Raw genomic sequence first — 14,185 nt, forward strand, 5'->3', positions numbered from 1 at the left:
GTTTCTTAATATTTATAAATAGTAGTTGGGTCTATTAAATATACTTCATATGTTGTTGGTATATATCTGTATAACACTGATATAAGATCAGAAGACGTCTGATCCTTTTAATAAGCCTAAGATAACTATTAAAGAGAAACAATATGTATTTATTTTTTATTTTACTTACTTTTGATATTTTTGAGATAGGGTCTCACTATGTAATTCAGGCTTGCCATGAACCCACTATGTAACTCTGGCTAGCCTCAGACTGGCTGTGATCTTGCTTCAGCCTTCTGAGTACTGGGCGTGTACCACATTTAGTACAGACTTTGGTCAAGTTATAGGTCAACTGCTTAAAAATGAATTTAGAGTAAGCCTGAGGGCTGGGGATATCATTCACTGTGGATATAGTACAGCTGTTGCTTAGCGTGTGTGAGGTGCCACGCATGAGCACACACACACACAAACTGCAAAGAACAAAAACCAAGTAGTAAATCTCAAAGTGAGGATTTTATCTGTTCATCATTTTAAAAGATCCACTGGGTATGGTGGTGCATGCTGTAACCTCATGCCTGGCTCTTTTCCCCCTTGTTCTATGTCTGTTTACAACCTCTGTAACTACTGTTTGTCAGAGTTCTAATGTTTTAGGGTGCTGACTACAAAACAGACAAGATTAGACTTGACAATAAACTCTAAATAAGCAGCCTAAAAGCCACTAGTTCCTGCTCATATTTGGCAAAAAGGGTTTTTTATGACACTGACTCTTATCATGTGTCACACCCTCCAACGTGGGACATGTTTTGAGTGATCATCACGGGGAAAAGCTATTGGCACACTGTGGGATAAGGCTGCAGATGGTTAACTGCCAATATCTTTTAAAAACTTCGTTCAGATACAAGAGGGCAAAGTCCCAAGCTTCAAAGAGCCACCTGTTTGTCCACCCCACCAAAATAGAGCTGTAAAAATTATAAAAGGATTATATGGAACTGCCTAAAAGCTGTAAAAACCCTACCCTTTTCACAGATATTTTCTAATTTTGACTTTTTTTTTTTAAAGGGAGAGGTTTATTTTGGCTCATAATTTCAGGGGGTCCAGTGCATGGTTAGATGGTTCCAAGGCAGAAAACACAGTGGAAGGGAATGGCAACATGGCTGTCAGGGAGCAGAGATGACTTTCTTTCATATTTGACTTCACAGTCTTCAGCGATACCTTTGCAGGCTCAGGCACCTGGTTTTCCCTTGCTTGTGTTCCAGCCACCTGTGATAAAATGTGCACAACCAATCCAACATGAAACAGCCAGCCAGATGGTGTGGAACCTGAAGGTCTCAAGACAGAGTGCTAAAATAAACAAGGTGGGAATCTTAAACTGCACAGCAAAATAAAACTTTAAAACTTCATGAAACACTCCTTCCTCTCCTTAGCCCAAAAGAAGTGGTAGAATATACAGATGCCAGCCTCGGGAACCCAGGAGTCACAGGAGCAAGTGTGGAGACCTGCACTATCTCTGTGCCACCCCTTCCTGTGTCCCGTGCCCACCTGCAAATGGTGGGATAGTGATGTGCAGTGAGTAGTCCCTCCATCTCCTCAGAGGTAGCTTTGAAAAAATTCTTTTTTCCTGTTTACCCACATAAATGGCCTCCTTTGATTTGGTCTCTGGTGAGCAGAGGAACCTAAAAATAGGATCACTGTGAATGAAGCCTGAGCTACACAGTGGGTTCAAGGTCAGCCAGAACAAACAAGACTCTGTCTGGGGAGGGCAACAGGTTAAGGAGCTGCTAGTCCCCTATTTGGAGAATTGCAGAGCAACCCTGAGACTTGCTGAGCTGGATCTCAAAGAGCTTTCCCCACTGTTCCAGATTATCTCCCCGGAAGTCGCAGCCTTTGGTAGAAGCAGCAGTATAGGAGAGGATTAGCCTGAAATTTGAAGCCATGTACTGAAAATATCAGGATTCTTCATTATAGAATAGGATAACAAAATCCACTTCCATTCTCGAAAGATTTATTATTATTAAAACTTCAAGCAGACAGAGACATACAGGGCTATCAGCTCACAAGTTCAGTGGGTCACAATTTCAGGGGTACCAGGATCACTGGTATAGGGCTAAGCTGCCCTTCCTGGATACCAGGCAGCTCTGGTCTCAGCAGGTCTGAGAGAAAAAGCTGGTTACAGACACACATTCCTGTCAGCCCTTGGGCGGACCTGTTTGGGGGGTGATGGAGGAGACTTGGGTGGAGTGGTTCCGGGTAAAAGATCTCCCCAGGAGCTGGCACGGTACATCGGTACAGATCCCTGTGAAACAGAAGTGCGACGTTTACTCGGGCTGCAGGTATCTGCCACATTCTATTAACTCTGGTCACACCTCCCGTACCTGCCATGCTGGCCGGCTGTGATGACAGTGTGCTGCATCTGCCGTCTGGACAGCACAGGTGACAGTGCACATGGCGGGGCCCTCTGAGGACAGGCTGAGTGATTCGTGGCCAGCGTTCTTATTCTAAGGCAAGAATATAGAACTGTTTAGAGGAAAAAGGTTTTGGTCAGCTTTTTAGTTCCCAAACTCTTTTTTTTGTCTTTTTCTTTTTTATCAGTACTGGGGATCGAACTCACGACCACACACTTGTAAGACAGGTGATTATGCCACTGAGCTAAATCCCTAGCCCCTAGTTCCCAAACTCTTGCTGCCCCCTTTTCTTTTCTTTCTTTCTTTCCTTTTTTTTTTGGCAGCTCTGGGGGACTGAACCCAGGGGTGCTCTGCCACTGGGTTACATCCCCCAATTTTTATTTTTTGATAGGGGGCTAAGTTGCCTACTCTGGGCTGAAGCTTGCAGCCCTCCTAGTGCTGGATTACAGGTGTGTGCCTCCTTCCCGGGCTCCACGGTCTTCTCATATTGTATACATCATCCATGTGCAGCCTCTGACATCCCCAGACTGTTCTGTAGGCTCTCCACTCTCCCCAGGTCTGACCCTTTCTCTTCCTGCTTTTACAGTTATTTCCTCCCTGTTACAGTACTACCAGGATACACACCCAGCTGAAGGGGTGGGATGGCAACCTGGGAGAAGCTACAGGCAAGGGGCCGAGAGGCCATCAAGTGAGGACAAGGGAGTCCATGGGGACACTGTGAACACAAAAGACAAGACAGCCATTGACCATAAAATTTCAGAGGACAGAATCCAGAGGGTCCATGGAGAAGGGAGCCAGGAGCAAATGGCAGGGGAAGCCCGGGAGTCCCTGGGAAGGTGGAGAGGGACACAGAGTGGTGGACAGTGGCCTTGCTTTATCTACTCGATTTGCCTGGTCGCATTCACACTCTGATCTGTGTGTGGGGGGTCAGGGTGAAGTAATACTTACCAGGGCAAAGATGAAGCCAGGACCAGGGTCCAAAGGTGAGTTCTCTTCTCCCTAAAGCCAGAGGAATGAAGCTGGGTCTTCAGGATCAATTTTTAACAATCAATGCTTGGGAGATTGAGGACTCATTTAACATTCAATCCTAATGATGACCTGTGTCCTTTGAGTTAAGCTGGCTGAAGTGCTAATGCTATAAACAGAGAGCTTTCTCTTTGTAGCAGTAGAGGCAGGAATTTGGCACAGTAAGAAACTCTCCCTTGTCAGCAACTTCCACTTTCAAAAAAAATTCACTCAGGACAATTTAATGTATGATTACACACTGGCTCTTATTCTTTCACAAAGTTCTTGACTCAACAAAGCCCTACGTCAGGGGCTGCAAACTTTTTTCTTCACAGTGGGGATTCAACCCGGGACCTTGTATGTGCTACACAGGTGCTATGCCACTGAGCTACGTCCTGGCCTTTTACATTTGGAGACAAGGTCTTGCTAAGTTGCCCAGGCTGGTCTTGAACTTGCGATCTTCTTGACTCAGCCTCTCACATAGCTGAATTTGCAGGCATGCACTGCTGTGTCTTGCTGCAAGTTTTTAAAAGGGCAGGGAAGAAGGTGAAAGCTGTCTCTGTCTCAACTACTCAGCTCTGCAGTTAGCAGCAGGAAAGCAGTCACAGACAGAGACACATGACTGCGTGGTGCACACAAGAACAGGCAGCGCGCCGACTTGAAGCACAGGCTCTTGTCTGTCAACTGCAGCCCTTTATGACAAGGACTTTGCACGTCTAGTGTCCTAAGAGTGCCCTCACAGATCCATGACGGTCTCTTCAGTTTCCAAGGAAGAAATAGTCATTGGTGACAGATGGGCAGGGGCTGAAAGGGGACAAGGACCTTACCTTGAGGACCAGGTCCCTGGCATCCATGAGAAGCCAGTGCCTGGCTTTTGTTCCATTCTCCACCAGCACCTGCTCATGAGAGGGCAAAACAAGCGGATGCTGTGAACTGCGCGAAAGCACAGATGCCAGCAGCCCAGAAACAGCATCTGCAGATGGACCCAGAGTGGGAGGGGGCTTCCATGTAGGACAGGGGTGGAGCCCCTAGAGAAGGGACCAGACGTATAGAGTGAAGAGAAGGGGAGGAAAGGCTGGAAACCTGTGAAGGTGCTTTACACTGAGGGGAAGAGTTTTCAGCTCACCAGAAAATTGCTCGTCTTACGCCACAGAGTGGAGCACTGGGCAGTTCACTGAGGGCAAAGGCTGCGACTACTACATCGAACTGCACCTGCAGAGACAAGGAGCGCCGGGAACTGACGCCTCGCCATCCCCAGAGGACAAGAAGCTTGGGCCCTACATTTCTTTTGTCTTCTAACACTCAGTGCTAGGCTGTAAAACTGCAGCCTAGGTTTCCCTTGCTACATCCCACATTTAGAACACTCTAGGCACTGCTACTTGCCTTGGGTGACACAGGTAGGAACTGTCTGAAAAAGACACCTGGAAAATAAGACTTCCCCGATTCTGAACCACCTGCGGAAGAAGAGATGTGGCAACTAAGAGCACACATGAAGTGTGGCAGGTAGGGTGGAACACGTCTATAATCCTAGCACTCAGGAGGCTGAGGCAGGAGGACTACTACAAGTTTGGGCTACATAAGGAGTTCAAGGCCAGCCTGCACTATATAGCAAGACCTTGTCTCCAAAAACCAGAAACAAACAAAAAAAGGATACATGAAGTTTATGGTCACAAGTACAAACTAAAGAGATATCCTGACCAGTAACAGTCGAGCATAAAGAACACATTGGGTGATTCTGAACTGCAATGTATAAGTAAATATGAAAAAGGCAGGGTGAGTATGAGCTCCCTTTAGCTGTTAACCTAACCCAAGCTGTTCACAGTCCAGCAAAGGCCTCCAGCACCCTCCACTTGACCAGAATATTGTACAGAGACCAGATTCATCTTAACTTTCAGCTTCTCCTCTTCTTCCAATAAAACAATCTTCCTAGTGCTCCTCTGGCTTTTAACTCCCTCAGCTTTGGAAAAGTCCTACCTTAGAGTGTGTTCTCACCTTTCAGTAATTTTTCTGCCAAGTTCCTCATGGCAGCTGAGCTGTCCACACACACATATTCACGGAGGCTCTGGCCCCAAGTAGTGCGAGCAGCCCTGTGACAGCAAAACAAAAACCATCAATCACTTCTTATTTATTGTTTTTTTTTTAAGACAGTGTCTCACTGTGTAGGTTCAAGCTGGTCTCGGGTTCACTATGTAGCCCAGCCTGACCTTGAATTCATGGTGACTCTCCTGCCTGTCTCTGAGTGCCGGGGTTACAGGAATGAACCATTATACCCGGCCCCCCAAACCAACAATTCTTAGGACAAAAGTCACCCCTATAGGAGATCTATCTACTCCCACCCCGCTCCTGGGGAGACAGGTTTTACATTAAAATACAATATTGTTTTCTTCACTTATAACTCCTAAAAACAGACAGACTTGAAAATCCACTCTAGCCAAAGCAAGTTTTGATTGATATATAAACCTATTCTTTACTCTAATTCCTTTCCTTTTTAGCCTTTCTAAACATGGTCTCTTGTCACAGTTGATACTTCTCTAAGTTCTGGTCCCAATTCATATGTTGCCTTCTGATGGAAGACAAACTGTAGTTTCCAATCTTCCTATTCTGTTTTTTCAGTCTTGACACTGACATGGTGTAAGCAAGGCTTTTTAGGGCTAGACTGACAGAGACGACTGTAGAAAGTTCTTACCAGGTGACAGAACAAATACCAGCGCCAAAGTCCATCAAGGTCTGCGGCTGGAACTGCGGAGCTCAAGTGTGGATCTGAGGAAATACACAACATCCCACAGAAGGGTAAATAGAGAATTACTCAGGGCCATTGGAAATACGAATGAGAGGCTATGACAGAGAAGATGAGAAGGGAACATATTTTGAGATTAAATATAAACATTTTCTAGAATAGAAAGCTTGTGAAATAGTGATTTAAAAAAAAAAAATAAAAGAATTTCTTTGAAGGGGGAAGGCAGGGGAGAGAGACAGGAGACAGCTACTTTGGACGAGTAAGGAGAATTCCAAAAGGAAATACTCCTTTTGTTCCCTTTGGGCAAGGACTCCCTGAGTACTTCAGGCTAGCCTTGAACTTGGCATGTAGCCCAGACTGATCCTGAATTCACTACTATCTTCCTGTCTCAGGCTCCCGAGGGCTGGGATTACAGGCCTGATTCCCCACACCTGGGGATGAAACAGCCACTGTAAATCTTCCTTGAGTGACAGAACCCTTTCACTGAGAACAAAGAGACTGTCTTTTAAAATATGCACATATAATGTCGGAAGAATCCCTGCTCTGGACGACTACTTTAATATATAGTTTTTTTTTCTCTTTTTCGTTTTTATTGGTACCAGGGATCGCACTCACGACTGCACACTTGCAAGGAAGGCGCTTATGCCGCTGAGCTAAATCCCCAGCCCCTGGAAGACTACTTTAAGAAAAAGGGAGCTGAGGCAGAAGGGTTCAGGGTGGAAGTTGGGGGACTTTCACCTCATGGAATGCCCTGGAGACTGCTGCAAAGCCACCATCCAGTTTTGCGGCCATGTACACCAGGCTCAGTTCTTCATTATAGCTGCAATGAAAATCAGAGTCATAGCCCCAGGAAATAATCTCAGTCCCATAGTTACTTTATACGTTTTTAAGATGAAATCTTCTAGAGCTCTTCCAACCCTTCTGCTCCCCTTACAGGAAGGTGCAGATGGCTTTCTCAAACAGTAAAATGATTGTGTGTAATTACACATCCAATTCTGCTTTTCAAGTCCAGTGTTTCCCCTCTGCACCTTATCAAGCCCTCCTCACCTCAGTTCCTGTCAGTGACTCTGTGCAGGGCACATGGCACAGCTCTGAGGAGTTTCTTCTCTGTCTGAGGTGAGCCTGGAGTGAGAAGGAGGACTGGAGGTGAGTCCCTGGAGGGAACAGGAATCAGATCAGTATTAAATATCCTGCCCAGTCCAGCCCTCCCTCGTTTCCACCTGAGCAAAGCCTCAAAGTTCAAGAGTGAAGCCAAATCTAGAGAAAAAGTTCAGCTAAGAACAACTATAATCATCATCATCAGAGTGAGTGTATCAGATAGAGGGGCTCCTGCCTCTAACAGCAGTTACTCAGCTTAATGCTGCTCCACAAGTTTTTTATACAAAAGAGAAGTATGAGAAAAATTTAAAGGGTACACTAAGGAGAAAACTGTGGATTTCTACATTCCTACGGGGAGGAAAAGAGTTTGAAAATCTCTCATGACTCTGCTCAGTTCCGTACACTTTAGAAACCATCTATGGAGTGCCTACTTGAGACAAGTATCATGGGAATGCAGGGAATACAAGATGGAAAAAAAAGGCAGGTCTGTAACATGAAGTTCATTATCATAAAAATAGGCTTCTTCTCTCTCTGAAGAGTGTTTTGGTGCTGGGCAAGGAGCCAAACAGGCTCTGTGTTTTTATTTCACCTGAATAAAAATGCAGAAGAGGCGTGGTGGTACATTCCTGAAATCCCAACACTAGGGAGGTTGAGGCAGAAGGATCCCTTCAAGTTCAAGACCAGCCTGGGCTACAAAGTGAGCCCAAGGCTTAGCCTGAACTGCATAGTGAGACTCTTGTCTCAAAACAACAACACCACCACCGCAGAAGATCCTAATCTTGTGGCCCCAAAGAGCTGGATTTCTGACCTTTACCCAAAACCTGAGAGCAACCTGTAGACAGTCTACCTTCTAGGAAGGCGCTGTAACATCTCCTCTTGCGAAGTCAAATAAGAAACTGCAGCATCAATTTTAGGCATTGTAGAATTACTTCTTACGTTTCATTTCTCATTGATATTCCAAACGGGAAATATTCTTAATTATTCTTAAATCCTATCTGGGTTTTCCAAGAATTTTTTCTCAAAATACATAGCCCATCTCTGCAACTCTTCTAGTTCTACAGGCAAATGTCGGCTCCAGAGATAATTGGTTAGCGTTTGTACCTTCTCCTCTACACTGGACACCGTGCTCTCTGCGGGCCGAAGAGGAAAAGCGAGTCACTTTCGCGCAGGCCTCTGCTCCCTTCTCTCCCGGGCTCCGGCACGGCGGTTACCCGCCGAGTAGCAGCGACTGCGGGGCCAGAGCCAGCACCTGTGGCAGCCGCACGTGCGGAAGCTGCACGATGCCAGGGTGCTGCCGGTGGGGCTTCTTCCCCAGAAAATCGGACTTGTTATTACGTGGGTCACGCTGGGAATGAGGGCAGTGAGACCTGGAGGCTGGGAAAAAAGCGGTCTGTCAGGCAGAAAGGACGGACGCAGGCACTTCCCCAGAGGAGGAGATGCATAAGTATCTCCCCACACCCTGTCACCGGAGAGCAGAGGAAACAGACACTTACACGATGTTGGGGATCCACTCGACGGCTCCGGCGCCATCTACTTAATGTCAGTCCCCTTGTGGTCGCCATGACTCCGGAGACAAACCGGAAGCAGAAGCGCTGGTGACTTCGGCCTCCATTGTCCCGGCGAGCTACTTCCGGTGTCCAAAACACAGTCAGCCAATGAGAAGAAAGAGTACATGCAAGCTGCCAATAAGCAATTGATATGTAAATCTCCTCGAGGACAAAACTGTTAAATTGGGGGGGGGGGGAGGGCACGGAATTGGTCGCTGTGCAGAAGAAATGTGAGGGAGGCGAAGCTGGCCTCTGGTCCTGGCCAGAAGTGTAATGACCGGAACAGGGACTGCTACAGCCTGGTGAAGGCTCTGGAATATTAACTGTGTTTCTTGACTTCCTCCTTGGACAATTCTGAGTCTCAGGCTGTTTCGCTCTGTGGAAAGTGGAGAATGCAGTAACCACAAGACGAGAAAAAGAGTTAGGTGACCAAAGAGAACATACACTAACAGTCGTTAAAATAGTCATTAGCTTAATAAATATTACACCTTGTTACTAATTTTTTCGGAATTATTAATTTTTTTATTACAGAGCTGTTACATTTTTATAGATATTTTACTTCCATAAAACCAATGGTACGAAGAAATACGTAGAATAAGAGGTTATATATGTTAATAATTATATTACCAAATTATAAATATTGTTCAATTGTGTATTTGTTTTACACATTTATGAATATTTTTTTCACTTTGTATTTCTATTTACGTATGTTATATAATACATTTGTTATTGCATATGTTTGTAATATATAATGCTTACATTCCTTGTATGGCATTAGTACATAGAATTACTTCCAGTTCTTGTTTCTTCCCCTTTTCCTTCGCTCTGCCTCTCTCCATCTCTTGGTCCCTCTCTCATTTAAAAAAGATTTACTGCCTTACTTATAATATCTTTTATTTTGTGTCTACCTATATGCCATAAATCTACCATTCTTCCTTTCCACCTCCTACAGTAGTTTACTGTATTATCATTCATACCATAAACAGCTAATTTTTTTATTTTAAAGAGAAAAAAGCATAGAAAAATAAAGCAATCAAAAAAATCAAATGACAACAATGACGACAAAAAAATACCAAACAATAGTGATAATAAGATTTCAAAATAAGATAGGAATTTAGCAATGAGTGTTACACTGCATATTATCTTCAACCTATTTGCTTAGGTTACCAGATGCAGGCATGCAAAATTGATTGAAAGATATGATTTCCCTTGGAGCATTTTGTTTTCTTTTCACTGTATCTGTTATAACTTTTAGATCTTACTTACTTCCAGTTTCTTACACTAATGAGACAATTTGTTGCTTATACATGTGAGTGATTTATTTCACTAATAATTTTTAAAAGTTAGGTTTTTTTCAAGTTAATCTGATGCATAGTGAGAACATCTCTGTACCACACACAGTGCCAAGAAGCTTTACCTAAACTACAGTATCTCCTTTGTTTCCCCAAATCTCTCTCTTTTTTTTTCTTGTACCAGGGATTTAACTCACAACCTTGCGCTTGCCAAGCAGGTAGTTACGCCACTGAGCTAAATCCCCAGCCCTATTCCCCCACATTTTATGAAGTAGGAGGTTTGGTTTTTAACTTCATTTGCAGTTGAGAAAAGTGAAGGTTCTGGTTCAGTGGGCCCAAGATTACATAATTTGCTAGATGTCAGGTAAATTCAAATAGGAAGCCTGAGCTCTACCTATATACCCTACGCTGATTTGGTATTGGTATTTGGATGCAAATGGACCAAGAACTTCATGCTAATTGCTCAAAAGTTAAGAGGTAACATTAAAAACAACTCACTATGCTATGAACTCTTTTTTTTTTTTTCTGGTCTTTTTGAGATAGAGTTTCACCATAGTCCAGGTTAGACTTCAACTCATTTTGTAGCCCAAGCTGGCCTTCAACTCACAGAGTCCTCCCTCGGCCTCCTGAGTGCTGGGATTACAGGTGTGTGCCAGCATATCCAGCCTTGTAAATTCTTGGTATACCAAATACTTTAATCAGCTGTAGTATACCCTTAAAGTCTTGGGATAGAAATCTGGAGGGAGATCCTATAGTTACAGTGTTGTACTCTTTGATGTAACTATATGAGTCTAAATGTAATAATTATGGGATAAATTGGGATGAACTATGTCAATTTGAGTTAAATGTCTGACTTATGTTTAGATATTTAAGATTGATTCCAATAAAACAAGGTTTTCCTTCATCATTTGAATGTCTGGAAGGAAACTTGAAGCGTTTACGGCAACTGAATAAATTTCAGATTTACCTTCCTTTAGTGTTTATGTCTTTTCATTTCGATTCACATTGCCACACTTAATTTTCATCTTTCTCTCTGTGTCTCTCTGTCTGTCTTTTTCTCTTTTGTTTTGTTTTCTGACACAGGTTCTTGCTTGCAGTTCAGGCTGACCCTGAATTCAATGTGGTCTTTCTGCCTCAGCCTCCAGTGCTTGGCCTTTGTAGTCTGGCAATATAAGTTTGAATTCTAGAGCAGTGAGATACTAATCGCTGCTTTCCAGGATTTTTGGGATGAAGATCAAATAAGATAATGTCTGGATCAGAGTAAATGCTCTATAAATTCATGCTGATATTATTACATGTGTTTTTTTGGAATCTGAAAGGGTATACTGGCATTTTAATTTTTATTTTGAATTCATGTTTTTTTTTTTTTTTTTTTCCAAAGTAGACCCAAAACTGGGAATTCGTGGAACCAAGTAAGGTGAAGTACTAGAGAGTAAGAAGTAAGGAACAGGAGAATTTCATGTGTCTGTTCCTCTTTTTTTTGGTTGATGTTGTCAAGCTGCCCTTAGAGATGTGGCTCCTTTATTCTGATAATATCTTAACTGGGATTATTCCTTGCTTTTAATAATGGAATATCTCAAAAACTGATTTAATACACACTTGTAATCCCAGTTACTTGGAAGGCAGAGGTGGGAGGATGATGGCAAATTTGAAGCTGGTTTGGGACCTTAGTGAGACCCTGATTCCAAACAAAAAGGGTTAGGGTTGTAGCTCAGTGGTAGAGCACTTGCCTATTATGTTCCAGTCCCAAAGTTCAAGCTCCAAGTAAATTAGGCAAATCATTACAGTTATTAGTTTTAAGGATAATTTTAAGTTGAAGAAATTTTGTTCATAAGAACTATATTTTTTTTTAGTGGTACTGGGAATTGAAGTCACTGAACTAGATTATCAGACTTGTATTTATCTATTTTTTTCTCAGAGACAGGGTCTTGCTATGTAATCCAGGTTGGCTTTGAACTCTCTATGTAGCCCAGACTGTCCTCAAACTCACAGTGATCCTCCTGTCTCAGGCTCTTGATTGCTATGATCACAGGTGTGCACCACTCTACCGGGCTATTTTTATTTTGAGGCAGGGTCTACACTAAATTTCTCAAGCAGGACTTTTAGCTTGTCATTCTCCTGTTTCAGTCTCCCAGAAAGCTGGCATTATAGATATCTGCCACTGTATCTGATCCAACTAAAACATTCTTTTTCTTGAGCAGAGATGCTTATATTTAATTTTAAAACAGTCTGAAAGTGCATCATAAATCATACTAGAATTTAGGAATAATTTTAATGCAGATATTAGACAATTCACTGAAGAATATGAAAGCTCAAATAATTTTTAACTGCTTTAATGTTACACAAGTTTTTCAGTAACAAGCAATAGAAATGTTTATCCTATGACCAGATGTGACATCCCTAGAAAAGCTGGATCTGTAAGGCTGCAGGTCTTCCAAGTTCCTTCTGGGGCTACAGTTGTAGGAAGACACTTAATCATTTCCTCCTTGTTACGAGGAAAGAAAGTATAGGCAAAAGCAAATTTTCTAGCCAAAGTACTACTATTTTTATCAGTGCCCATAGGGACTTTTAAAAGTGTTTACATGGCTTTTGTGTCCTTGGACCCTAGGCCTCTTTGACTTACTCTTGCTTAGCTCCCCTATCTTTGAGAGCTTCATTCCAATTTGAATGAGTGACTTGTTCTCCTCACAGTGCTGGTGATGCCTATGGGCACCACTCTGTGTTCTCCTAGTCTGTCTGCACATATTCCTTGGGCAGTGTCATCAACATCTTCCGCAGCTGCTGAAATATTAAATGTCCTGGCTTAGATCACTATGCTGGATTGTAGTCTCTATTTCCAACAACATGGGTTTTATCTAGCTATACCACATACAACATTACTGTCTTAAAGACATTTTAAAGTGAATGCATCTTTTTCATTACCACTCTGTCCCTTATTCCCTGCTGTTGTGGTCAGGGGTTTGCACGGAGAACAAGACGATACAGGACACATAATTTATAGTATTTATAATGGTCACCCAAATACAAAGAAAGTGCAGGAAATCTGTCCACACACTAAAGACCTAGAGAATCCAGCTGCAAGTCTGGATCCCACGGCAATGTCCTGCATGAGTTTAGCTGAAGACCTAGAGCCCATGACAATGACTCATGTAAGTCTGTTTCATGGATCTGTTCTGGTTCAAAGGTTCAAAGTTCAGCTGTGGAATCTAGAAAGTCTATGCTGGCAGGATGAAGGATCTGTGTCAGTAGTTTGAGCGTTCTGCACTGGAGCCAAGAAGTGATGCTCAAAATAAAGACCAGGGCTCCCCCAAAGTGAACCACAGCCTTTATCAGTGACAAGGTCCAGAGCTCCTTCAATAACAGCTGAGTTCATATCTGGAAGCCAGCATCACAAGCTCCTTTAGGAGAACCAACAGGTCCAAAAGAATTAACAGCTCCAAACAACAGCTCCAAACAGTCTTCTCTCCCGGTCTCCTTTTGTGCTGGCACCAATCCTCACTCAGGTGGGTCATCTACACTCAACACCAAGCTGATTCAGTTCACCTGGTATAACAAGCTGACCACCACTTAACAGTCCACCACTAAAAGCTTTCTTCCTACTGTACTTTATTTTTTTTTTTTTTTGTGACTAACTCTATTGTCCAGCAATTAAAATGCTTTGTGCTCCATTAAAGTGTGTGTGTGTGTGTGTGTGTGTGTGTGTGTGTGTGTGTGTGTGTGATAGTCATCTCAGGTTGAATCTGAAGCATCTTCAAGAGCAAACAGAGAAAGGTGTTGGTTTCATGTTTCCATCATGGACGCCTCCCACGAACCATAACTCCTTGGCTTTACTGACTACAAGTTCTTCTGTAAATCTGAAGCACTGCTTTCTAGTACTTGGATTCATAGATTCACATCAGAATGATCTTTACCAGGAAATGGGGGTTGGTACCATGGATGCTACGCGCATCCTTCACTTTAAGGTTTGCTATTTTAGAACTCCTTCCTCAACTATAGCATTCTTAAAGTAACAGATTTGGAAATAAACTATGAGTTTTACATATTATGTTCTAATATTGTGTTGGAGTTAAACAAGGCAAATTGATAATTATATTGTGATTTTTACTCTTAAAAAACCAGAAACTA

General features: G+C 43.0%; 1 protein-coding gene across 1 annotated transcript; it reads right to left on the reverse strand.

Annotated features, from left to right (window-relative positions):
- Window positions 1–1,964: 1,964 nt before the first annotated feature.
- On the reverse strand, window positions 1,965–8,783 carry Mettl17 (methyltransferase like 17). Its single transcript, XM_023567022.2, is given in 15 exon segments — window positions 1,965–2,272; window positions 2,352–2,493; window positions 3,006–3,096; window positions 3,330–3,380; window positions 4,214–4,282; window positions 4,513–4,547; window positions 4,550–4,598; window positions 4,770–4,840; window positions 5,379–5,473; window positions 6,073–6,146; window positions 6,862–6,943; window positions 7,171–7,183; window positions 7,186–7,277; window positions 8,433–8,566; window positions 8,715–8,783. Coding segments are annotated over 15 exon segments (1,293 nt in total). The 3' UTR covers window positions 1,965–2,046.
- Window positions 8,784–14,185: the final 5,402 nt, after the last annotated feature.

The sequence above is a fragment of the Cavia porcellus genome, unplaced genomic scaffold (assembly GCF_034190915.1).
Source record: "Cavia porcellus strain 051 isolate PalLab524CR breed Dunkin Hartley unplaced genomic scaffold, mCavPor4.1 scaffold_26, whole genome shotgun sequence".
Taxonomy (NCBI): domain Eukaryota; kingdom Metazoa; phylum Chordata; class Mammalia; order Rodentia; family Caviidae; genus Cavia; species Cavia porcellus.